We start from the raw sequence: 26227 nt of genomic DNA on the forward strand, positions 1-26227 counted from the left end.
CTGTCCCCACCCCTACCTCAAAGTAAGCAGCCTCACTTTTATCTGCTTTCTATATTGAACATTTGTGCCAGATTGTGTGTATGTGTGTTGGTGAAGGGGATAGTAGAGGGGAGAGCCTTCTGGAGTGAAAAAAGGTCTGGAAACTTCTGTTTCTATTCCTTTGTGCTCTAGAATATTATCAGCGTTATAGCTTTATGTATGTGCCTTGTCTCCACAACTATATTATGAGCTGTTTTGAAGGGCCTGGCCTTCCGTGGTTTGGTGCCCTGGGCACGGTAGGTGCTTCATTTTTGATGAGCAGAAGATATACAGGGACTCTTGTCTGGAGAAGAAAATCTAAGGCCCAGAGAAATGCAGCAGCTGACCAGGGAGTCCTGCAAGTAAGAGGCAGAATTGCAACTCACTCTCATTGCTCTCTCTCTAATGGCTCCTGTTGCTAGAGGCTGTGGCAGCCTTGCCTGCTGCCCCTACGGCTGGCCAACTCTGAAGCTTCCAAAGAGTTCTCTGGATTCTTTCTAAAACTGCCTTCCTGTCCTGAGGGCCTGCCTATCCTCTCTCTGCTTTCCAAATTCCAGTCCCGAAAGAAGTACTTTTTTCCTTTTTGCCTCCACTTACTTTCTTGGGGGCAGGTGGACAGGAGGCATAGATAGCCCTAGATTAGACTGCTATCTGTCCCCAAATCTTGCTTTTTATTCCTAGAATTCTGGACACAGGGACTCACTGCCTGAAAGTCCTGTTTGTTTTCCCCTGTTGGCCAGTGCTCTGGGCTTTTTGATCACTTTTACAACTTTGTAATTATGGGCTGTAATGGGCTGGAGTGTTTGAATGTCACAGTAATTGCCTTCCACTGTTCCTACCCCAATTCTTCAAAGAGAGAGGGGAGGGGAAATAACAAAATCTCCAAAGAAGAAAGTCTTTGCCCTTCCTCATGCTCTTCCAGGCCAGGGTGGGTCCAGGGTCTTGTTCTAGGGGTGTGAAAACTGAGGCCTGGGAGTCCCAATTCTGTGACTACTGGGGTGACCTCTCTGTCCCTTGGCCAAATCCCTGGAATAGGAGATCACCAGTAGGGTTCCCTACCAGGGATTCCTTTTCCCCTGGTACTTCTCCCATACCCTTGTTAGGAGGGTTCTGAAGATTGGAAAGTCTCTACCTGCCTGGAGTAGCTTAGATGGGGTGGACTTCCTGGGAGGAAGTGAGTAGGGAAGATGGAAGCCATGAACCTCTCAACTCCTTCAGCACTTCCATTCTAGAATTGACTGGTCCTGTGAATTTCCAGTCAATTAGCCTGGTAAGCCTGGGTCCTAGGCTGGGCCTAGCTCCTGGGGGAGGAAGGAAAGTTACCTTCCTGACCAAAATGGAGCCCCACTTGAGTGTCTCCTCTGCCTGCAGGCAGTGGGCTCTGAGTGGCCCCCTGGGCCCTGCTGCTGTCTGGGGAGTGGAGAGCAGGGAGCTGGAGCAAGGAAAGGAGCTGCTCCCAGCCTGCCTGGCAGGAGACCTGCCCTGACAGGCTCTCCCTGGGAAGACAGGCAGAGATCAAAGTGCTGAGCCTGTGAGTAAGTCCCAGCGCTGGCTCTTCTTGCTGCCACCACTACTTGCAGGAGGGTTAACTCCTTCAATGCCTGTGGGAAGACCCCAGAGACTTTGGGGGCGGGGAGCGGTGCCCAGGGATGTAAAATCACAGCCTGATGCCATTAGAAGATGAACCTTTGCCCTAGTGAGGAAGGCTGGAGGGTGGCTGTGCTAGGCCGGGAGGCCCCAGGCCAAGGCCAGGAGCAGCTCCTCACAGTGCCTGTTAGTTGTTTGCTGTTGTGCCTCCTGCCTCCCCCCACCTTTAGCTCTTATCTCCCTTTCCTTACTCCCCTCCCTACACACACCCTCTGGATTCCTGCTTTTTGTTCTCTTTCTGGCACTGCTATCTGTTCTGCCTGGTTGGCTAGATTCTGCTTCCTCAAGCTGGCTCTTGGAGCCCTTGGTGAACATGCACGTGTGCATACTCACCATATGGGACTAGCCCCTCGAGTCCCCCCCACTTTTGTCTCTAATGCCACCCTAAGGGAGAGGACAAAAGGATAAACCACTGGACAAGGACTCCTCAAAGTCCTTGAATTGGAGCCAGAGAAAGACTTGGCAAAGTAGAGTGTGGCAAGGAGAGGGAGCCCATGAGATGAGCTGAGACTGGGGCTTTGTGATGGTGGCCTTGGGTGAGAGTGGCGTCCCAGGCTCTTAGACCTTTGCCTGAGCTGGGGACATGCCCTGCAGGCAGGGCTGGGCCCTGGAAAGCCCAGCTCCCTCTGAAGGAGAGCTCTACTTCTCTGCTGTCCCCTTCTTCCTCTCTCTTCTCCTTCTAAGGGGTGCAGGTCACTCCTGCTCTTCCTGCTCACACCTCTTAGTGAAGGCAGGCTGATTGTACCCTGAGAGCAGGAGCTGTGTCTTATTTGTCTTTCATCCTAGAGCCAGGTCCACCACCTGGCACCCTGTAAACCCCTCTTAAGGATTTGTTCCATTACAGAAGGAAAAGCTAGATATTATCCCTTGAAGGCAGCAGGGACCTGAGTGAGCTCAGGAGGCAGAAGAGGAGATCTTAGACCCAGTGACCCCTTGCATAGGTAGATGTGAGTGTGCAGAGGTGTGCTGTGGGCATAATCCTAGGAAGAGATAGATGTGTGAGGGGTGAGGCTAGCCCGTGGGTGGGCTCTGTCCTTCCCTGACCTTAGCCCAACCTCTACTGTGTACCTCTGCAGGCTCGGATGGCGGGTGAGCGAGGAGCCAGTGCTGTCCTCTTTGACATCACTGAGGATCGAGCTGCTGCTGAGCAGGTACCCAGGGACATTTGCCTGTTCAAGGAGGGGGCTGGATGGAGGAAGATAAAGCTCTCAGGGGAGAGGGAAGGGGAGGGAGAAGTCACAGCAGCCCTGTGGGTACTTTATCCCTGTAGTTGCAGCAGCCGCTGGGGCTGACCTGGCCAGTGGTGTTGATCTGGGGTAATGACGCTGAGAAGCTGATGGAGTTTGTGTACAAGAACCAAAAGGCCCATGTGAGGATCGAGCTGAAGGAGCCCCCGGCCTGGGTAAGCACACTAGACCTCCAGACCTTGCCCTGCACTTACCCCTACTTTGTCCTGTGGCAACTCCCACCAAAAGCCCTTAGACTCTTGGAGCTGAGAGAGATCCTGGAAACCGTCTAGTCCAACTTCATCCATCAGCTGTGTGCCTCTGGGCAAGTTTTCCCCCGTCTTTGGGCCTCACCTACAGAATGAACAGATCAGGACAGATGAGTTCTAAAGTTCTTTACAGCCCTTTGGCTTCATGGCATGGAATAGCAGAGCCAGAATAAAACCCTGGTCCCCTGATCCATGACCCCTGATTGGGGCTTCTCTACTGGCCAAGGACCTCATCCAGTGGCTCACTGGCAAGAAACTCCCACCTTGCAGAGGGGTCCCTTTCTCTTTTTTCCCCAAGCACATGGGTTTTGAGATAGTACTTCTCCCAGTGACATCTGGAAGACCCTCTCTGAGTGCCCTTGGGCAGGGAGGGCCCACCTAATCCCACTTGCAGGTTCCTCTCCATCCCCTCAGATGGAGGACTCAAGGGAACCTCCAGCTAGCTATGTGCCTCCCGGGCTCCTGTGTTTCCTCCCGAATTGACCCAGCTCATCCCGGAAGTATGACCCTTTCCCTCTCTACTCACTCCCCAGCCAGACTATGATGTGTGGATCCTTCTGACAGTGGTGGGCACCATCTTTGTGATCATCCTGGCTTCGGTGCTGCGCATCCGGTGCCGCCCCCACCACAGCAGGCCGGTGAGCAGTGTGGGGTCTTTGGCGGCGGTGAACGTGTGCACGTGTGTGGGTGGGTGGTTGGGGAGAAGGAAGGAATACGTGACGAAGGCACCTTTATACCTATGAAACCATTTACATCAAAATACCCCAGCATCTGTCTTTGTTGATTTCCAGCAGCCTCTCTTCATATTACTCATCCATTCAACAAATACACCAAGCTCTATTATGTGTCGGGCACTGTTCCAGGTGCTGAGGGTAGTAGAGTGAACAAGATGACAAAAAACCCCTACCCTCAAAGAGCTTTTATTCTAGAGGGAAAAAACAGACTAAATAAGTAAAATCTATAATGTTTTAGATGGTGATGTGCACTACGGAGAAAAAATGATAATGCTGATAGCAAAGTGGGGAGGGAGGGAATGCAAGGGAACAGGGTTAATTTTTTTTTTTTTTTTTTTTTTGAGACAGAGTCTTGCTCTGTCACCCAGGGTGGAATGCAGTGGCTTGATCTCTGCTCACTGCAATCTCTGCCTCCTGGGTTCAAGCAATTCTGCCTCAGTCTCACAAGTAGCTGGGAGCTACTAATTTTTGTATTTTTAGTAAAAATTAACAGGGTTAATTTTTAAAAGCAAGTCCAGGGAAGGCCACATTGAGAAGATGGCATTGCAGCAAAGACCCTAAATGGGAGAGGGAGTGATCTGTGCAGGTATCTGAGGAGAAAGGGATCTAGGCAGAGAGAACAGTAAATGCAAAGGCCTTAAGGCAGAAATGTGTCTAGTGTATCTGAGGAACAGCATGAAGGCTGTGGCTGGAACAGAGTGAGACAGCAGAGTAGCTGGTGGGGGCCCCGTTGTATTGGACTGTTGAGGTCATTTGTTTTTTACTGTGAGTGAAACAGGAGCCACTGGAGTATTATGAGAAAAGGGGCGTCACGATCTGACTGAAGTTTTAATATGATCATTCTTGCTGTTGTAATGAGAATAGACTACAGGGAGGCAAAGCTGGAAACAGAGAAACCAGCTAAGAGGCTATTGCAGGAATCCAGGTGACAGTAATGGTAGCTTGGATTAGGAAGGTGGCAGTTAAAATGGTGAGCAATAGTTAGGTTCTGGGTATATTTTGAAGGCAAAGCCAACAGGTTTAGTAATGGATTGATTGTGGGATATGAGAGGACTCAAGGATGGCACCAAGATTTTTGGCCTGAGCAATTAAGAGAATGGAATCGCCATTTGCTGTAATGGGGAAGACGGGGAAGACAGGTATGTGGTTGGAGATGAACCCATGGTTAATAAGATGAGGCATGTAAGTTTGAAATGCTTATTAGATATCCAAGTTGAAACGTCAAGCAGCAGTTGGATAAAAAGTTTCTCTCATGGGTCATCAAAGGAAGAAAAGCTAACGGTATAAGCAGGTGGGTGGACTGGGAGGGCTTGGCATGCTTGGCAGAGCCACATATGAGTTCCGAGGAGACGAACTCCTAAGGATGTTCAACTGGCCATGTGATCTACCTGAGTGACTGGGAACGGAGTCCAAGCTGGGGTCCAGAGAGGGAGGGAAGGGGAGCCCATGCCCCAATCTGAGCCCCATTCCTCTTCCCAGGATCCGCTTCAGCAGAGAACAGCCTGGGCCATCAGCCAGCTGGCCACCAGGAGGTACCAGGCCAGCTGCAGGCAGGCCCGGGGTGAGTGGCCAGACTCAGGGAGCAGCTGCAGCTCAGCCCCTGTGTGTGCCATCTGTCTGGAGGAGTTCTCTGAGGGGCAGGTAAGGCATGTCTTGTGGTTCACCTCCATGACCAGACTGGGGAGATTGAAGCTGCGGGAGGGGTGGGCAGGCCTAAGGGCTGGTATGGGTACCCTGGCCACATCTGTTTCCCATGTATCCTGCATGAGGCAGAGATCAGGGACCAGCCTGAAGTTTGGTCACTTTTCTGACCTTCCAGTGAAAGAGCACTATTGTTTGTTGAGAGTGTACCACGTGCCAGGCTGCAGTGGCGCTTTGGATGCATTATCTCATTTTAGACCCATGGCAATGAAGGGTGGGGTTAGATTCATTTTTTTATCTTCATTTTACAGCAGAAAACTGTCTGTTAAGAAACTTGCCCAACGTCATGCAGCTAAGTGCAAAATCCAGGTCTATGTGATACCAAAGCTCATACCGTTCCTATCCTACTGTGAGGTCTTTTACAAGTAGATAATAGCAAGGAGAGGCCTAAGGGAGTTGGGGGATGTCCTGATTCCTGGCAATTCCTATGGCTACAGAAGCCTTTGGTTTGGACCCCCTCTTTTTCTCCAGGAGCTACGGGTCATTTCCTGCCTCCATGAGTTCCATCGTAACTGTGTGGACCCCTGGTTACATCAGCATCGGACTTGCCCCCTCTGCATGTTCAACATCATAGGTAGGACATGGGCCAAGGACTTCCCTCTGTGTAGGCAGACAGGTCTAGAATGTGGCTTCCCTTTGGGAAAGGGTTGCAGCCTTGAAGCTGGGGAGAAAGCAGAACTGCCACCATAGTTGTATGGGCTGTACACTGCTCCAGAGTGCCTCTCTCGAGAGGAAGGGTCATTCAAAATGTAAATATCTTTATTTATTTATTTATTTATTTTTTTTTTTTTTAATTTTAACTTTTATTTTTTGAGACGGAGTTTTACTCTCATTGCCCAGGCTGGAGTGCAATGGCGCGCTCTCGGTTCACCGCAACCTCCTCCTCCCGGGTTCAAGCGATTCTCCTGCCTCAGCCTCCCGAGTAGCTGAGATTACAGGCATGCGCCACCATGCCTGGCTAATTTTGTATTTTTAGTAGAGACGGGGTTTCTCCATGTTGGTCAGGCTGGTCTCAAACTGCTGACCTCAGGTGATCCGCCCACCTTGGCCTCCCAAAGTGCTGGGATTACAGGCGTGAGCCACCATGCCTGGCATGTAGATATCTTTATTATTATTATTATTATTTTGAGTTGGAGTCTCGCTCTGTCGCCCAGGCTGGAGTGCAGTGGCGCGATCTTGGCTCACTGCAAGCTCTGCCTCCCGAGTTCACGCCATTCTCCTGCCTCAGCCTTTGGAGTAGCTGGGACTACAGGCGCCCGCCACCATGCCTGGCTAATTTTTTTTTTTTTCTTTTTTTGTATTTTTAGTAGAGACGGGGTTTCACCGTGTTAGCCAGGATGGTCTCGATCTCCTGACCTTGTGATCCGCCCGCCTTGTCCTCCCAAGTGCTGGGATTACAGGCGTGAGCCACCGCGCCCGGCCGTAGATAATCTTTATTATTGTAAAAATTATTTGTATTTCATGGCAAGTTTGTTGATTCTAAATCTGGGTGATTTGTATGTTTATTATTCCAATTTTCTGGCAATAAAATATCCTATTCTAACAAAATCAGTATGTTAACATAATTTTCTAAAAGATGAAAGTGAAATAAATATCTTGAGGAAAGAGAACCTTTTTCTAAGGTACCCACAGGTGCCCTATGGGCTAACAGTGGCCCTGGGTGAAAGAGCTCCAAATGGCTGATGGGAGGTTTAGGGATTGACACGCATAGTGGCCCTCCCAGGGCAGGCAGCCTGACTGGAGGGAACAAAGGAGTCCCAGAGCACAGGCAGGTTAGGCACGTCCTTGGTCCCCCAAACCCTGAGCTCACAGGCTACTCAGGATCAAATAGATTAGCTACAGCCATGTCTTTCTGAATGCATTCTCTGTAGGTTTGTAAAATTAAATATCTGTGCTCTTGGTTCTTTTTTCCAGAGGGAGATTCATTTTCCCAGTCCCTGGGACCCTCTCGATCTTACCAAGAACCAGGTCGAAGACTCCACCTCATTCGCCAGCATCCTGGCCATGCCCACTACCACCTCCCTGCTGCCTACCTGTTGGGCCCTTCCCAGAGTGCAGTGGCTCGGCCCCCACGACCTGGTCCCTTCCTGCCATCCCAGGAGCCAGGCATGGGCCCTCGGCATCACCGCTTCCCCAGAGCTGCACATCCCCGGGCTCCAGGAGAGCAGCAACGCCTGGCAGGAGCCCAGCACCCCTATGCACAAGGCTGGGGACTGAGCCACCTCCAATCCACCTCAAAGCACCCTGCTGCTTGCCCAGTGCCCCTACGCTGGGCCAGGCCCCCTGACAGCAGTGGATCTGGAGAAAGCTATTGCACAGAACGCAGTGGGTACCTGGCAGATGGGCCAGCCAGTGACTCCAGCTCAGGGCCCTGTCATGGCTCTTCCAGTGACTCCATGGTCAACTGCACGGACATCAGCCTACAGGGGGTCCATGGCAGCAGTTCTACTTTCTGCAGCTCCCTAAGCAGTGACTTTGACCCCCTAGTGTACTGCAGCCCTGAAGGGGATCCCCAGCTAGTGGACATGCAGCCTAGCGTGACCTCTCGGCCACGTTCCTTGGACTCGGTGGTGCCCACAGGGGAAACCCAGGTTTCCAGCCATGTCCACTACCACCGCCACCGGCACCACCACTACAAAAAGCGGTTCCAGTGGCATGGCAGGAAGCCTGGCCCAGAAACTGGGGTCCCCCAGTCCAGGCCTCCTATTCCTCGGACACAGCCCCAGCCGGAGCCACCTTCTCCTGATCAGCAAGTCACCAGATGCAACTCAGCAGCCCCTTCGGGGCAGCTCTCTAACCCACAGTGTCCCAGGGCCCTTCCTGAGCCAGCCCCTGGCCCAGCTGAAGCCTCCAGCATCTGCCCCAGTACCAGCAGTCTGTTCAGCTTGCAAAAATCCAGCCTCTCTGCCCGACACCCACAGAGGAAAAGGCGGGGGTGTCCCTCCGAGCCCACCCCTGGCTCTCGGCCCCAGGATGCAACTGTGCACCCAGCTTGCCAGATTTTTCCCCATTACACCCCCAGCGTGGCATATCCTTGGTCCCCAGAGGCACACCCCTTGATCTTTGGACCTCCAGGCCCGGACAGGAGGCTACTACCAGAAACCCCAGGCCCCTGTTACTCAAATTCACAGCCAGTGTGGTTGTGCCTGACTCCTCGCCAGCCCCCGGAACCACATCCACCTGGGGAGGGGCCTTCTGAGTGGAGTTCTGACACCGCAGAGGGCAGGCCATGCCCTTATCCGCACTGCCAGGTGCTGTTGGCTCAGCCTGGTGAGTTTTCAGAGGGAAGTGGGTGTGGTAGGGAGAGAAGACTAGAGCTGAATATTTCAGGACAGGTGAAGTCAGCCAACAAAGGGTTGATGGAAGCTGAGAAGGATACAGCAGAGGTGACAACCAAAATACTTAACCATCGGGACAGCATATCATGCTGGCTAGAGTGCAGGAACACCCCAGCTCTGCCAGGTGCTACCCCTTTAGTTGGCAGATCACAGGGAGGTCCCAGGGAGGTGCTGGTGTGGCTGAGGCATCAGAAAGGCACTTGGAAGGCTGGGTGTGATGGCTCATGCCTGTAATCCCAGAACTTTGGGAGGCCTAGGTGGGTGGATCTCTTGAGGCCAGGAGTTCAAGACCAACCTGGCCAACATGGTGAAACCCTATCTCTACTAAAAATACAAAAATTAGCTGGGCATGGTGGCGGGCACTTATAATCCCAGCTACTCAGGAGGCTGAGGCAGGAGAATCGCGTGAACCTGAGAGGCGGAAGTTGCAGTGAGCCAAGATGGCGCCACTGCACTCCAGCCTGGGTAACAGAGTGAGACTCTGTCTCAAAAAAAAAAAAAAAAAAGAGGCACTTAGAATGGTCCCGGGGTAGCAGCTCAAACATAAGTGTTTCTATATTTTAATAACTGGCTTAGTTATACCAATGCTCACAGCTCAGTATTAGTTCTAAATACAAAGAAGGCCAAGAAGTGTTCCTTGGGGACAGCTATAGTAGAACTAATTACACATAACCATAATACGAGGCTATAGAAGAAGAGCTATGTGAGTAACGAGAAAAAAGAGAGAGAGAGAAACCACAGGTGGTTCCCAGCAGCCCTGTGGGGCCTTAGGTTTTCTTCTCTTCCCCTGTGGTAAAAGAACAAGGAGGACTTCCCTTCAACGCATCATTATTAATAAGACTGACCTTAATTTCTTGGGGATTCAGTGCATCCCTATATCATAAGTAGTGATCATGTAAATTCTCAACATTAACATGGTGTTTACTTGCCTACATATCTCTCTTTTCCATTCAGGACCTTCCACCTTCTACTCTTCCCCATCTTCCCCCATTGTATGGATGACACAGTTCTTTGTCTACAGCCATCACTAGAACCCTTCCAACGCAGGAGGTGACACAAAGGTCCTGAAATATTCTTCATGTAGGAATTCTTCATGCAGGACCTAGGAGCTGCCCTCATCCAATTCATTCATTTATTCATTTCCTTCCTCCTTCCTTCCTTTTTTTCCTGCTGACTATATGCCTGCTTTGTGCTAGGTTCCAGGCTAGGCTCTGAGGACATGGAACTTGCCAATCAGTACATCCAGGTCCATGGGGAGAGAGCCATGTACTGAAAACTTTGGCTATGTTTGTGATTCCATTCAGACCCTATGATGTGTGTACTTTGAGTGCTGCCAGTACCACACCACTATCTCCCTTTTCTCTCAAACTCAGAACTAGTTTCAGTGCCTCTCTTTTTCTTGCCTCTCACATCTAATCAGTGCCAGATTCTGTTAACTGTATCTTGGCTAGCTTTATCATGCTCTTTTCAAGTCCAGTACTGATGGCCCTGCCAGTGTCTTAGGTATACCCTAAAGATCCATGCAAGAGCCTCCTAGCTCTTCCCTTCCCTCTTACAGGGCCTCGAAGGCTGAGTGCTGCCCATCCGGTATGTCCCACAAAGTTGTGCGCCACAGCTCCACTGCTCACCTACCCTCCCTATTGCTGCCAGCATCATCTGCCTTACACTAAACTGTCCAGAAATCTTCAAATGTTCTGTTTGTCCACAGAGAGGAAAAATCCAACCTGCTTTGGCCTCAAAGGTTCCTGCACCAGCCAGCCCCCATCTTCCTTCTCAACCTTATTTTCTACTCTCTTCCCTCCCTTCCCCAGGCCCATGCTTTAGCCAAACTGGGTAAACAATTCTTGTAGTTCCTGTAGCCCAGAATATTCTCCTGCCTTCTCTATTCCCATAAATCTAATTCTTACCTATTCCTACAGAATCAGCTCATTTATCCCCACTTCCAGGAAGCCTTTCCTGATTGCTGCACTTGGACCCAGTCTCTCTCCTTCCTTAATGCATCTCTCATGACTCCTGTCCTGTCCCACTGGCGTAATGGCCATTTGTTTTCATACTTTCTCTCCAAAAAGGTTACCAGGTCCCTGCTTATTCTTTTTGGTCTTCTATTTGGCACATGGTAGCAGACCAAATTCACAACAAATGCTTAATAAATATTTATTGGGTGAATAAATGAATAGTAAGTATTGGTAACACACTGGTTGCTATATATATTTGTTTAGATTTGTTTTTCTCTCCCCTTTGTCCCAACTGGGTCCCCCTTAGCTTTCAATCTAACCACCCTTTCCAGACAGTCTCTGCTCCTCCCTCCCTGTGGTCTCCTCCCAGCCACGCTCTTCTACAGGCGAGAGAAGCAGGTGCCTGGCCTGACCCTCAATGACCTCTTTCCTCCCCTCTCTCTAAATACAGGATCAGAGGAGGAACTCCAGGAGCTGTGTGAACAGGCTGTGTGAGATGTTCAGGCCTAGCTCCAACCAAGAGTGTGCTCCAGATGTGTTTGGGCCCTACCTGGCACAGAGTCCTGCTCCTGGGAAAGGAAAGGACCACAGCAAACACCATTCTTTTTGCCATACTTCCTAGAAGCACTGGAAGAGGATTGGTGATGGTGGAGGGTGGGAGGGTGCCGTTTCCTGCTCCAGCTCCAGACCTTGTCTGCAGAACACATCTGCAGTGCAGCAAATCCACGTCCAGCCAGGCAACCAGCTGCTGCCTGTGGCGTGTGTGGGCTGGATTCCTTGAAGGCTGAGTTTTTGAGGGCAGAAAGCTAGCTATGGGTAGCCAGGTGTTACAAAGGTGCTGCTCCTTCCCCAACCCCTACTTGGTCTCCCTCACCCCAAGCCTCATGTTCATACCAGCCAGTGGGTTCAGCAGAACGCATGACACCTTATCACCTCCCTCCTCAGGTGAGCTCTGCACACCAGCTTTGGCCCCTCCACAGTAAGGCTGCTACATCAGGGGCAACCCTGGCTCTATCATTTTCCTTTTTTGCCAAAAGGACCAGGAGCATAGGTGAGCCCTGAGCACTAAAAGAGGGGTCCCTGAAGCTTTCCCACTATAGTGTGGAGTTCTGTCCCTGAGGTGGGTACAGCAGCCTTGGTTCATCTGGGGGTTGAGAGTAAGAATAGTGGGGAGGGAAAAACTCCTCCTTGAAGATTTCCTGTCTCAGAGTCCCAGAGCAGGTAGAAAGGAGCAATTTCTGCTGGACTTCATCTGGGCAGAGGAAGGATGGAATGAAGGTAGAAAAGGCAGAATTACAGCTGAGTGGGGACAACAAATTCTTTTCTGGGAGAAGTTTTGTCTCAGAGCAAGGATGGAAAATGGAGACAACAAAGGAAAAGCAAAGTGTGATGCTTGGGTTTGGACGGCCCAGAGGCCCAGCTCCCCAGTATAAGCCATACAGGCCAGGGACCCACAGGAGAGTGGATTAGAGCACAAGTCTGGCCTCACTGAGTGGACAAGAGCTGAGTGGCCTCATCAGGGTGACATTCACCCCAGGGCAGCCTGACCACTGTTGGCCCCTCAGGCATTATCCCATTTGGAATGTGAATGTGGTGGCAAAGTGGGCACAGGACCCCACCTGGGAACCTTCTTCCCTCAGTTAGTGGGGAGACTAGCACCTAGGCACCCACATGGGTATTTATATCTGAACCAGACAGACGCTTGAATCAGGCACTATGTTAAGAAATATATTTATTTGCTAATATATTTATCCACAAATGTGGTCTGGTCTTGTGGTTTTGTTCTGTCGTGACTGTCACTCAGGGTAACAACTTCATCTCTTTCTACATCAAAAGAAATAAATTATTTCTGTTATCAGAGGCTAGGCTCCGATTTATGAAAGGATAGGGTAGAGTAGAGGGCTTGGCAATAAGAACTGGTTTGTAAGCCCCTAAAAGTGTGGCTTAGTGAGCTCAGGGAAGGAGAAAGCATGACTGGATTCTTACTGTGCTTCAGTCATATTATTATACTGTTCACTTCACACATTATCATACTTCAGTGACTTTGACCTTGCGCAAATACTCTGTGCCTCGCTTTTTCAGTCCATAAAATGGGCCTACTTCATAGTTGTTGCAGGACTTACATGAGATAATAGAGTGTAGAAAATATGTTCCAAAGTGGAAAGTTTTATTCAGTGATAGAAAACATCCAAACCTGTCACAGAGCCCATCTGAACACAGCATGGGACCGTCAACAAGAAGCAAGCCCGCCCAGAAGCAGCTCAATCAGGAGGCTGGGCTGGAATGATAGAGCAGCGGGGCCTGAAACTATTTATATCCCAAAGCTCCTCTCAGATAAACACAAATGACCGCGTTCTGCCTGCACTCGGGCTATTGCGAGGACAGACAGCTGGTGCTCCATTGGCATGAAGTCTCCAGGGCCAGAAAGGGCCTTTGTCGCTTCCTCACAAGGCACAAGTTCCCCTTCTGCTTCCCCGAGAAAGGTTTGGTAGGGGTGGTGGTTTGGTGCCTATAGAACAAGGCATTTCGCTTCCTAGACGGCGAAATGAAAGCGGAAAAAAGGACACCTAATCTTCTACAAATGTTCTTTAGTAAAGGAACCGTGTCTAAGTGCTAAGAACTGCCCAAAGTATAAATTATGAGCCGGAACGAGCAAACAGACGGAGTTTTAAAAGATAAATACGCATTTTTTCCGCCGTAGCTCCCAGGCCAGCATTCCTGTGGGAAGCAAGTGGAAACCCTATAGCGCTCTCGCAGTTAGGAAGGAGGGGTGGGGCTGTCCCTGGATTCGTTCTGGGTCTCTCCAGACATAATCCAGAGGGAGACAGTGGATTCACTGCCCCCAGTGCTTCTACAACGGGAAGACAAAACAAAACAAAAAAACTTCGGGTTACCATCGGGGAACAGGACCGGCGCCCAGGGCCAGCAGCCCAGATCAAACGGCTCGCGTCTCGGCGCTGCGGCTCAGCCCGACACACTCCCGCGCAAGCGCAGCCGCCCCCTCCGTCCCCCGCGCCGGGGGCCCGCTGACTACCCTACACAGCCTCCGCCGCGCCCTCGGCGGGCTCAGGTGGCTGGGACGCGCCCCGGCCCAGGTGGCGGCCGGCCGCCCCGCCTCCCCGCCTGCCGGTGGGAGAAACCATCTCCTCTGGCGGGGGTAGGGGCGGAGCCGGCGCCCGCCCACACCGGAAGAGGAAGTCTAAGCGCCAGAAGTGGCGGGGATTCTGGGTAACGAGCTATTTACTTCCTGCGGGTGCACAGGCTGTTGTCGTCTATCTCCCTGTTGCTCTTCCTATCGGCGAAGATGGCCCTGGAGACGGTGCCGAAGGACCTGCGGCATCTGCGGGCCTGTTTGCTGTGTTCGCTGGTCAAGGTGTCAGTCGGGGACCTGGTTGTAGGGCCCATGGGGGACCAAGGTCGGGGAAAGAGGGCGGAATGGGGCTGTGGGACAGTAAAGAGAAAAGTAAGGCTCAGAACTCAGAGGTGGCAGGGGGAGTGAGAAGCCGAAGGAGGCCATCGTTTACCTCATAGGATCGCGGACAGGTCTTGCAGCTGAGGGCACGGGCGGTCGTACATGCCTTTGAATCCTCAGCTCTTAGACGTTCGGTGAACTTACGTTGGAGCCGAAAGACACTGGGAGTCAGAGGCGGGTGGAGATCCGCTGCTGAGTGAGTAGTCGGGAAGGGTGCCTGACCCTGAGTAGACTAGAGAAAGGAATAGATAAAACGGAATTGGGAACAAGAAAGGAAGGAGTGGGAAGGTGGGACTTAGGAATGGAGCTTTGAGAGTAGTAGGTGGGGAACCTTAGGAGACAAAGTCAACATAGGGAAACAAGAAATTGAGCAGGTCGAAGTATTGAGAAAGCTACTTTTTCTCTTGGTCTTGTTCATGCTTATCTCTCCTTTTCCTTTATTTTTCTTTCACTCCCAGACTATAGACCAGTTTGAATATGATGGTTGTGACAATTGTGATGCATATCTACAAATGAAGGGTAACCGAGAGATGGTATATGACTGCACCAGCTCTTCCTTTGATGGGTAAGCCGCTTCAGATTCCATCATTCACTTCTGCATTACCCAACCCGCACCCAGAGAAGTAAATGCAGGGCAAGTGTTAGTCTTAGTTGGTCCCAGCCATTCGTTTTTTGGGGTTATTTTGTGTGGGGTTGGTTTTTTTTTTTTTTTTTTGAGTCAGGGTTTTGCTCTGTGGCTCAGGCTGGAGTGCAGTGGCATGATCATAGCTCAGTGCAGCGTGGAACGATCCTCCGACTTCAACCTCCCAAAGTGCTGGGATTATAGGTGTAAGCCACTGTGTCCAGCCTTAACAGTTATTTTGGGACATACTAGTGCTATGCATCTAATACAGTAACCACTAGCCACCTGTAGCTACTGAGCACTTGAAATGTGTCTAGTCCAAATTAAGACATGCTTTTAAGTATAAAATATACCCCAGATTTCAAAGACTTAACATGAGAAGAAAGAATGTAATCTTAATAATGTTTGTTAAATGCATGAAAATTTTTTTTGAAAATGAAGGGAAGGGAAATATAGTAATGGTAGATCATTGCCCAAAAGCTGTTGCTTTTTTTTTTTTTTTTTGGGGGGACAGACTTTTCGCTCTTGTCACTCAGGCTGGAGTGCAGTGGCGCAATCTCGGCTCACTGCAACCTCTGCCTCCCAGGTTCAAGCAATTCTCCTGCCTCAGCCTCTTGAGTGGCTGGGATTACAGGCGCCCACCAGCACTCCCAGCTAATTTTTGTATTTTGAGTAGAGACAGGGTTTCACCATGTTGGCCAGGCTGCTCTCAAACTCCTGACCTCAGGTGATCTGCCCACCTCAGCCTCTCATAGTGCTGGGATTACAAGTGTGAGTCACCATGCCTGGCCCATTTTAGCCATTTTACTTACTTACTTACTTACTTACTTACTTAGTTACTTACTTACTTACTTATTTATTTATTTATTTATTTGAGACAGAGTCTCACTCTGTCGCCCAGGCTGGAGTGCAGTGGTGCAATCTCGGCTCACCGCAACCTCCGCCCCCCAGGTTCAAGCGGTTCTCTGCCTCAGCCTCCTGAGTAGCTGGGATTACAGGCGCCTGCCACCACGCCCAGCTAATTTTTGTATTTTTAGTAGAGATGTGGTTTCACCATGTTGGTCAGACTGGTCTTGAACTGCTGACCTCATGATCCACCCGCCTTGGCCTCCCAAAGTGCTGGGATTACAGGAGTGAGCCACAGCGCCTGGCTGCAATGGCACGATCTCAGCTCACTGCAACCTCCGCCTCCCAGGTTCAAGCGATTCTCCTGCCTCAGCCTCCTGAGTAGCTGGGATTACAGGCGCCCACCACCACGCCCAGCTAATTTTTGTACTTTTTTAATAAAGACGGGGTTTCACCATGCTGGCCAGGCTGGTCTCGGACTCCTGACCTCAGGTGATCCTCCTGTCTCAGCCTCCCAAAGTTCTGGGATTACAGACGTGAGCCACTGCGCCCGGCTGCCATTTCTAAATACACAATTCAGTGGCATTAGTGCATACTCATTGTTGTGCAACCATCACCACCATCCAGCTCCAGAACTTTTTTCATCTGTACCCATTAAACACTAGCTCCTCATTCTTTCCTCCCTCCTGTCCCTGACAACCACCATGCTTTGTCTCTATGAATTTGGCCACCTTAGGCACCCTTAGGTACCTATGGGCTCATTCAGTAGCATTTTGTAGCTTCTTTCACTTAACATAATGTCTTCAGGGTTTATTCATATTGTAGTATGCAACAGAATTTCCCTCCTTTTTTGAGCTGAATAATATTCGCTTGTATGTGTATAGCATGTTCTGCTGCCCATGCATTTATCAATGATATCTTGGATTGCTTTTCCCTTTTGGCTATTTGTGAATAATACTGCTGTGAACATTGGTATACAAATATGTGTTCAAGTCCCTGCTTTTCATTATTTTCAGTACAGATGCTCCTCAACTTACAAGGAGTTACAACCTAATAAGCCCATCATAAGTTGAAAATATAAGCCAAAAGTGCACTTAACACACCCAACCTACTGAATATCATAAGTTAGCCTACTTCAAATGTGCTCAGAACGCTTGTGTTGCTGTGGCTGGCCAGAAGCTGTGGCTCACGGCAGCATCATGACAGAATATTGTACTGAATTGCTAGCCTGGAAAAGAACGACATTTAAAATTTGAAAACGATTTCTACTGAATGCATGTCACTTTTGCACAATCATAAATTTGAAAAATCATAAGTTGAACTAAGGTAAGTCAGGGATCATCTGTATATCCACAAGTGAAATTGCTAGATCATATGATCATTCAGTGTTTAATTTTTTGAGGAACTGTCATACTGTTTAGCAACTCCACCATTTTCCATTCCCACCAACAGTGCCCAAAGGTTCTAATTTCTCCCCATCCTCACCAACACTTATTATTTATTAATAATAGCCATCCTGATGGGTGTGACTTTGGTGTCCCATTTCCCCCATTGAATGGTGATGTTGAGCCTCTTATGTGCTTATAGCCATTTGTATATCTTTGGAGAAATGCCTATTCAAAGCCTTTGCTCATTTTTGACTTCAGTTTGGTTTTTTGGTTGTTAGGTTGTAGGAATTATTTGTATAATTCTAGTGCATGTTAGGTCTTAAAGAGTGGGCAAATTAAAGATCGGAGGAGGGCTAGATGACCTCAACCAGAATTGGAAGAGGTAGTACTTTCCTCTTAAGGAAAGAAGTTTGGGATTTTTGAGGAAGTTGAGGTGAGAGATAGAACATTCCAAATAAAGGGAGTGACTAGAGCAAAGGCTTAGGATGGGGAAAACCAGGATGTGTTTGGAGAACAGTGGGAATTCTGTTTAGGTTAAATCATAAGGTTGGCTGTAGGGACCCTAAGGCTAAAAAGATAGATTGTGAAGAACAGAGAAGAATATACTTGTGGTCAGGAGGATGGCCTGCATACATGCCTATCTCCCATCAGGCTGCAGGGCTGGGGGCTAGTGTCCTGCTTGTCACCCCTGGAGGTAGGGTCGGTTCCACTTAACAGCGCATGGCTGAGAATGTAGGATTTGGATGGGAAGGGAATCTTCTCAAATAAGAATCCAAGATTGTTACTGAGAGAAGAGGGGAGGCGTATTGAGGAGGCAGTCAACAAATGTCAGTGCTTACACCCAACACAATAGACAGTCAGTAAGCGTTTGATTGAATGCATTGAATGACAAAAATGCTTGTCCATCTTGCTCAAGCAGCATCTTCTAGCCCTTGAATAGCCTTACCATTCCTCTGGAATCACAGCTGCCTGGGAAGGACTATTAGGATAATGAGGAGAGCTAATGCTTATTTAGCACCCACTCTGTGCTAGTCTTTGTGCTAGGTGTTTTTCATGTATTATCTCAACCTTTGAGTCTCAGCTTACTGATGAGGTTCTGAGAAGGGAACCCCACATGTATAGGTCATTAGAGGGGTCCCCATATGTATAGGTCATTAGAGGAAAAGCTTAGCCAAGTTGAACTCCTTTCTAGTAGGAGGATCCATTGTTTTGACTCACCCTCCTCTTTGCACTAGGCCCTAGACCCCTTGTAGTTGTGTTAGTTGTAACTATTGGACCCCTAGTCCTAAAGCCGTCTCATTTTCTAGGGAATGTTAGGCTAAGGATGTTTGTGAGCCGAGTGAGATAATCTTTTGGGGGTGGAAACTGACCTGTGGCTGGCGGGCCAAGGACATAAGAACGAAGAACTTTTGTCCTAGCTTTGAGTCATCCTCATCCCAACATCAGAAGGCAGTTTTCCCAGCTTTCCAGTGGAGACTCAGTACTTGGCTTTTTCCTAGATTCCTCTCTCAGAATTGAGCTCAGGCCCAGGGGAGGCTCAGGCTGACTCTCCATTTCTTTTCCCTCCCTAGAATCATTGCGATGATGAGTCCAGAGGACAGCTGGGTCTCCAAGTGGCAGCGAGTCAGTAAGTGTCGGCCTTTCGCCTTTTGGCTTAGTTATAGTGTTGTTACTGTTTCTCAGGCCCATTAGGGAGTCTGAAATCAGCAAGATGAGTGACCTCAGGGTGGGAAAAATCAGATTGTAGGAGACACAGGGAAGCAGTGTCCTGTGCCTTGTCATTTAACACTTGTAGCCAAAAGAGGGGATAGCTCTTCTCTTGGAGTTGTATCACCTCTTTAATGTTTAGCTTAAGCTTCCATTTGATCTTGAGTCTCAACTCACTTCACTGTAATCTTGTATCTTTTTTCTTCTCTCTCAGGTAACTTTAAGCCAGGTGTATATGCGGTGTCAGTCACTGGTCGCCTGCCCCAAGGTAATAATAATCATAACAGCCAATGTTCATTTACTGTAAAGCTCTGCAGAAGTTTTTTTATCTGAATTAATGCCAATTCTCACACTCTATGAGGTTCAGCATTTTACAGATGGGGGCAACCAGGCACAGAGAGGTTAAATCACTTGCTGGAGGTCACCAGCTAGTAAATGAGGAGCCAGGATTGGAATCCAGGCATTCTGACTCCAGAATTTTTGCTGCTTCTGTTTTTTATTTTTTTTTTAGAGACAAGGTCTCACTATGTTGCCCAGGCTGGACTCTTAACTCCTGGGCTCATGCGCTCCTGCCACCTCTGCCTTCTGAGTAGCTGGGACTACAAGTGCCTGGCTTAGAACCTTTGCTTCTGATGACTACATGTATCCCTCTTTTTCTTCTCATTCTTACCGAACACTTGCCTGGGTCTTCACTGGTAATGAGTCAACTAAGCAGGACCTTTTTTTTTTTTTTTTTTGAGACAGAGTCTCTGTCACTCAGGCTGAAATATAGTGGCGTTATCATAGCTCACTGCAGCCTTGAACTCATGGATTCAAGGGATCCTCCCGCCTCAGCCTCCCAAATAGCTGGGACTACAGGTGCAAGCCACTACACCTGGCTAATTTTTAAATTTTTTTTGTAGAGATGGGGCCTTGCTCTGTAGCCCAGGCTGGTCTTGAACTCCTGACCTCAAGTGATCCACCTTGACCTCCCAAAGTGCTGAGATTACAGGCATGAGCCACCATGCCTGGCCAAGCAGACTATTGATAAGTAGTCTAGGAACTCCAGTTTGCTTATAGTACCCCCTCAAGGTGGCAGCTGAGTGGCCTGTCTTACCCCTCTGAATCTTACCTCACAGAACTGTTTCTTTTCCTGCTTCAGGAATCGTGCGGGAGCTGAAAAGTCGAGGAGTGGCCTACAAATCCAGAGACACAGCTATTAAGACCTAGCAAGATGCAGGGCTGCCAGCATCTTTGCTCTCCACCTCCTGCCTCTGCTTATTTCTTGTTCTGGAACTAAATGAACAGAACTTCAAATGAACAGAACCTCCAATTCAGACTCAGCTGACTGTTGAGAGAGCAGCACATCATTTTATCATTTTATCTTCTTTGGACTACAGGTGGGGTGGGAGGGATTTGGATTGGTGGATTAACAGATAGAATTGAGGAGAGAGTAGGATGCTGATTTTCCTACCCGTGGCCCAGGTCTGTGCCTTCCCCATGCCAAGGACTCTAGGTCAAATGTCAATAAATACGAACCTCGAGAAAGTTCTGAAGGCCATGACACCTGCCTTGCCTCCCTCTTCCATTCTCTTAGGCACAGTGTAATAGCTTATTTGCCCTATAAGAACCTTCCCAGAGCAGCAGAGGCCCTTCTACTCCCTCTTGGCTGTCTCGGCCTCTGAGATTGCAGCCTTTCTAGTGTGCTTCCTTGCTTCCTATCAGAAGGTGCTGATCCAGAGGCTCAGTAACCCCATCAACTTGGTGGCCCTGGTATCTCGCACTTGTATCCTTCTGCCCTCGAGACCTGGCACAGCAGTATCCCTTGAAGAAATCCTGAGGCTTTGTAGAGTGCTCCTTGACCATGTTTAATAATTCTTCCTTCCCCTGCTTGTCTATTTTCTTCTCTTCACTGCTCTTCCTATACCTTAGGCCAGTCTTAAGCACTCACTGGAGACCCTTGGGCCTTGGGTGACCATTGGGTCCTAGTCTCCCTTGTTTGTGCCCCTGTAGGAGGTAGGTCCTTTTCTCCTCCGGCCTAGTAGGGGACCTTGGGTAATATCCCATTTTTCGGCCAAGGTGAGTTGTTTTAGGATAAAAAAATTTACCACAAATTCTCATTTAAATTTCCATAGAAATCCTGTTAGTATCCCCATTTTGATTTCCCTAAGTTCCTTGTTCGCCCTCTAAAAAGAGAATGATTACACCCTGCCTGTTTACCTCAGGATTGTTGTGATTGTAGAAACGAAGCTATGTGAAAATTATATAAGTATTATAAAGGTGACATCCTTTTGCTCTCCTTTTTGGGCCATTTTTCAATACATAGAATATGTGCACCATCAGCCAAAATAGTATGAGAAATGCTGAGAACCACAACTGCAGGGTGAGCTGTGCTGTGCTAGGGCAGAGCTGCCTGTGCTAGGGCTTTGTGTCTCAGCCACCTGGTGTTGCTCTTGAGTTGATTTTGCTTGTTACCTGTGGCCTGGAGAGTGTGGGAAGGAGGAGAGATGCTGACCTGACTCTGATTAGTTTGTCTGCTCCCCTTCCTTGTCCTCGCATAGGCCTACGGGAGGGAAACTGGGACTGGCTGGGCTGCTCATGTCCACTCATGGTCTTCAAACCAAAACCATTTTCTCTGGTGCCTTCAAGCTCTGAGGGAATAGTCAGATAACCCCAACTCCAAACTGAGTTTCTCAAGGATTTCCCCAGCCCAGCAAACAGAAAGCTCCATGGGTAGTGATTTCTGTTCAATTTCAACCTGAAAGCAACCCTGCCAGGCTAGAGCTTACGTCCTAGATGGAAGACGTGCGTTTCAGCAAGTGCCCAGGCTATGCAGCCAACACCCAACTTTCACTAGCTTCTCAAAAAGTCCCTTGGAAAGCCCCAGCTGCTGTCCTGGGTGTCTGACCCGGACGTGGCTGCTTGGTGAGAATGGAAACAGTTGTGGGGAGGGGAGGCAAGAGGAGCTTGCACAAATAACCACATTCAGGCTGCCTCAGCCCCACACTGAACTGGGCCCTAACTGACAGTCTCACAGGAAGCAAAACACATAGCATAGGCATTGATGCTTGTGGGGGAAGGGTGGCCTGTTTTCCTTGCTGGATTCTACAGACTGCCAAGTGGGCTCTCCCTGGGAGCTGCTGCTGAATTAGCTTTCTTGCTGTCTCCGGTACTTGAACATGCAGGTGGTGCCACTCAGCAACCCAGACAGGCAGAAAGGTGCTGGAGTCCCATCCTCTACTGGGAACCCAAAGAAACTAAGACAAGAACTTGGTTCACAGTTCCCTGGGAGTGGGCGGTCCTGGTACCGCTGCCATGCTTTCCATGGCTATGAGGGTGGCCATGAGAGCTATGTCCTGCCCATTGGCCCATTGTGTCTGTCAAAGTTTCAGTCCCATTCTGGCTGCCGAAGTTCTGAGTGCATAGCATCTTAAGATCTCTCCTTGTTGTCTTGCTCAGTAGTTTGGCTTCTCTCCTTCTGAAGCGCAAGCCTCCTCCCTAGCTCAACAAGAACAGACGCAAGTCAGACAGAGACTAGGAATAGTAGCCAGGCTGCCTTCCCCTTGCCTGCCCGTGCCTCATTCTCTGCTTCCTCCCCGCCACATGCTGTGGAATTAGGGTCTCCCAGAACACTGAGGAGCTCAGTGGCAGTGCATTGATAATGCAGCGTCCAGCTCAAGAAAGGACTGGTAGCTGATAGAGCAAGGGTCAGGATGGTCTGGTCTTGGAGGGGAGCAGTTTCACCAGGGTTGGGAACTGAGGCTTTGCTCTTGGTGTGGCTTCTGCCTTGTTACTCCTTGTCTGTCTGCAGCCTGCTACTTGATCCTCAGGTCCCCTCCCTGACATCTGGTCTCTATCAAAGAGGCAGGTAGGTCATGCTTAAGAACAGACTAATAATAACTTTGTCTGGAAGTCTGGTTCATGTTTAGTATCAGTAAAGCCTTTCATGTAAATATTTTTACAGTTGACAAAGGTGCTGGGTGCTGTGGCTCACGCCTCTAATCCCAGCACTTTGGGGAGGTCAAAGCAGGCAGATCACTTTGAACCTAGGAGTGTGAGACCAGCCTGGGCAACATGGCAAAAGCCCATCTCTACAAAAAATACAAAAAATTAGCCAGGCATGGTGGTGTACACCTGTAGTCCCAGCTACTTGAGAGGCTGAGGTGGGAGGATCCCTTGAGTCCAGGAGTTTGAGGCTGCAGTGAGCCATGATGGTGCCACTGCACTCCAGCCTGGGTGACGGAGCAAGACCGTGTCTTAAAAAACAACAAAACAAACCCAAATATAGTTGACAAAGGGCTTTCACATCCAGTATCTCATTTGATTCTCACAGAAACCCTGGAACTAGTTAACATCCTTATTTGGTGATGAGGAGACTGAGGCTCAAAGGGTTAAAGTGTCTTGACGGCACGGTGGCTTATGCCTGTAATCCCAGCACTTTGGGAGGCCAAGGTGGGTGGATCATGAAATAAGGAGTTCAAGACCAGCCTGGCCAAGATGGTGAAACCCCGTCTCTACTAAAAATATAAAAAGCTAGCCAGGTGTGGTGGCGGGCACCTGTAATCCCAGCTACACGAGAGGCTGAGGCAGGAGAAGTGCTTGAACCCGGGAGGCGGAGATTGCAGTGAGCCAAGATCGTGCCACTGCATTCCAGCTGGGGTGACAGAGCAAGACTCTGTCTCGGGGCGGGGAAGAAAAGAGTTAAAGTGTTTTAGCCATAATCAAGTAGTGGAGCCTCAGCTCAAGAAATACAATGTCCACACCAAGTTTAGGGCTACTAACTGTCACACAGTTGTCCACAAACACAGCAAGTTTTTTTCCCTCTGTAAGTGTTCCACAGAACCAGTGTGAGGCATTAGCTTTCTTCTGAGTGAAGTTATTACAACACATTGTCCCTACACGTTGAGCCCACCAACCACTCTAATCCCACCACTCTAGTCCCTAAGTCTAAAATTAGCCAAAGAGATGGAGTCAGTGGGGCAATGGCCCAGGGAGGGGATCCTTGGGATTTACTCAAGGATCCCTGTGCAGAGCATTGGGAAACCAGTCTAGCCCTTCATGAGTTACCCCCTGGCTGCATCTTCTGTTCCACTCCAGCAGCTCTTACGCACCTGCTGACCTGTGTGCCCCACACCTCCCAACCTCTCTTTTTCCTCCTCACCTCCCTCCATCTGCAGACTGATGATGGCACCGTCACACCCTACTGGAACACTGAGACTTGTGTGATGAAAATACATGTATCTAACTAAGGGCAGAGTCCCGGCCTTGCTGCCCCTACCAGCCACCAACCCTGTGACTTTCCCAAGTCACCTCTAAAATGAAGTTTCTTGTCTACGAAGTGCAGTTGACAAAACTATGATGTTAAGGGCAGGATCGTGGTTAGCTGTGATAGGTAGTGGTGGAGGAAGGCATGAGAAGCACCTAAGGTGCTGGTTATATTTTGTTTCCTTCCTTCCTTCCTTCCTTTCTTTTCTTTTCTTTCTCCCTTCCTTCCCTTCCTTCCCTTTCTTTCTTTTCTTTTCTTTAACTTTTTTTTTTTTTTTTGAGACAGGATCTCACTTTGTCACCCAGACTGCAGTGCAGTGGCTTGATCATGGCTCACTGCAGCCTCAACCCCCTGGGCTCAGTTGATCCTCCCACCTCAGTGCCTCAAGTAGCAGGGTCTACAGGCGTCCACCACCACATCCAGCTAATTTTTATACTTTGGTAGAGACGGGGTTTCGTCATACTGCCCAGGCTGGTCTCGAACTCCTGGGCTCAAGCGATCCACCCACCTCGGCCTCCCAAACTGCTGGGACTACAGGCATGAGCCACCGCGTCCGGCCTTTTATCTTGATCTTGATGCTAGTTATGTAGGTCAGTTCACTTTCTGAAAATATATTGTTATATACTTAGGATTTGTTCACTGTTATACTTCAAATAAAAAGTTTGCTTTGGCTGGGTGTGGTGGCTCACGCCTGTAATCCCAGCATTTTGGGAGGCTGAGGTGGGTGGATTGCTTGAGCTCGGGAGTTTGAGATCAGCCTGTGCAAAATGGCGATGCCCTGTCTCTATTAAAAATTTTTTTTAAATTAGCTGGGCATGGTGGCACACACCTGTAGTCCCAACTACTTGGGAGGCTGAGGCAGGAGGATCACTTGAGCCCAGGAGGTCAAGGGTGCAGTGAGTCCCAATCGTGCCACTGCACTCTAGCCTGGGCAACAGAGCAAGACCCTGTCTCAAAAAAAAAAAATCAAATACAATAATTTAGGCAAAAGCAATTTGAGAGTTGTAAACTAAGTATGTAAGGAATTGTCATTATCCAAGGTTGCCTATCTCCAGGTAAGTTCTAGATAGGTGTGAGAAGAATTTCATCCTTCCAGCATTGTTGGGTAATAGGTGTTCCACCACATATATCATACATAAATACATCAAAACTGAATCAAAACAGAAACATTTTCCTTCAAGCACCAGGGCTTTTTTTTTTTTTTTTTTTTTTTTTTTTTTTCCAAAGACAGGGTCTTGTTCTGTTTCCCAGGCAGGAGTGCAGTGGCACGATTGTAGCTCACTGAAGCCTCCAGCTCCTGGGCTCAATCTATATTCTCACTTCAGCTCCTAAAGTATCTAACGATACAGGTGCACACCACTCCACCCAGCTAATTTTGGGGTATTTTTGGTATTTTTTATAGAGACAGGGTTTCAAATTCCTGGCCTCAAGTGTTCCTTCGGCCTCAGCCTCCTAAAAGGCTAGGATTATATGCGTGAGCCACTGTGCCTGGCCAAGGTTTTTTTTTAATTTTAATCTTTATGTTCTCGTTTTTTATAAGATAAAGTTTGGTTTGGGTTTTTTTTTTGGTTTTTTGTTTGTTTTTCTGTGGTTCTTTTTTTTTAGACAGGGTCTCACTATGTTGCCCAGACTGGCCTTGAATTCCTGGGCTCAAGAGATTCTCCCGCTTCAGCCTCACAAGTAGCTGGGACTACAGGCATGTGCCACTACACCTAGCTTAAATTTTTAAAAATGTGTTATATACTTCCTTGCTATTTGGATACAAGATTCTGAATGTGATTTAACCTGATTTGGTTCAAAGTCATTGTTGTAAACCTCCATTTTTGTATCATGTGGTGAAATGGTTCCGGGACTGACTCTTTTTCTACCTCTTGGATTCATAGCAACCTGTCAGCTGTCACTTCTGTTGCTCATGTGTGGCTGTCCCCCTTCCAGTCTTGTCTGACCTAGGAGAACAGACAGCCACACTTGGTAAAAATTGCTATAGGTTGCGCCAGCAAGGTTTAGACTGGGGAGAAGAGCACATGGCTGCCTGCCTCAGTGTTGGGGTTTCGAGGCC

The 26227-nt window shown here is 49.0% G+C and overlaps 2 protein-coding genes and 1 long non-coding RNA gene across 3 annotated transcripts in view; 2 read left to right on the forward strand and 1 right to left on the reverse strand.

Moving 5' to 3' along the window:
- The window catches only part of RNF43 (ring finger protein 43), a 104311-nt gene extending 92402 nt beyond the window's left edge, over positions 1-11909 (forward strand). The window contains exons 6-12 of the mRNA XM_024234581.3: positions 2742-2816; positions 2936-3067; positions 3694-3798; positions 5374-5535; positions 6067-6169; positions 7510-8865; positions 11340-11909. Coding sequence (XP_024090349.3) covers positions 2742-2816; positions 2936-3067; positions 3694-3798; positions 5374-5535; positions 6067-6169; positions 7510-8865; positions 11340-11383 — 1977 coding nt within the window. The 3' untranslated portion in view covers positions 11384-11909. The remainder of the gene's footprint in view (positions 1-2741; positions 2817-2935; positions 3068-3693; positions 3799-5373; positions 5536-6066; positions 6170-7509; positions 8866-11339) is intronic.
- A 686-nt stretch (positions 11910-12595) lies between these two features.
- Positions 12596-26227, reverse strand: part of LOC129051398 (uncharacterized) — a 29084-nt gene continuing 15452 nt past the window's right edge. Inside the window, exons 7-8 of the long non-coding RNA XR_010137958.1 lie at positions 14413-14592; positions 12596-14329 (exon numbers count right to left, since the gene is read on the reverse strand). This is a non-coding gene — a long non-coding RNA (uncharacterized LOC129051398). The remainder of the gene's footprint in view (positions 14330-14412; positions 14593-26227) is intronic.
- On the forward strand, positions 14108-21202 carry SUPT4H1 (SPT4 homolog, DSIF elongation factor subunit). The gene is given in 5 exon segments (NM_001135543.1): positions 14108-14261; positions 14819-14925; positions 18788-18843; positions 19138-19191; positions 20065-21202. Coding segments are annotated over 5 exon segments (354 nt in total). The 5' UTR covers positions 14108-14192; the 3' UTR covers positions 20133-21202.

This window comes from Pongo abelii, chromosome 19 (genome assembly GCF_028885655.2).
Source record: "Pongo abelii isolate AG06213 chromosome 19, NHGRI_mPonAbe1-v2.0_pri, whole genome shotgun sequence".
Classification (NCBI taxonomy): domain Eukaryota; kingdom Metazoa; phylum Chordata; class Mammalia; order Primates; family Hominidae; genus Pongo; species Pongo abelii.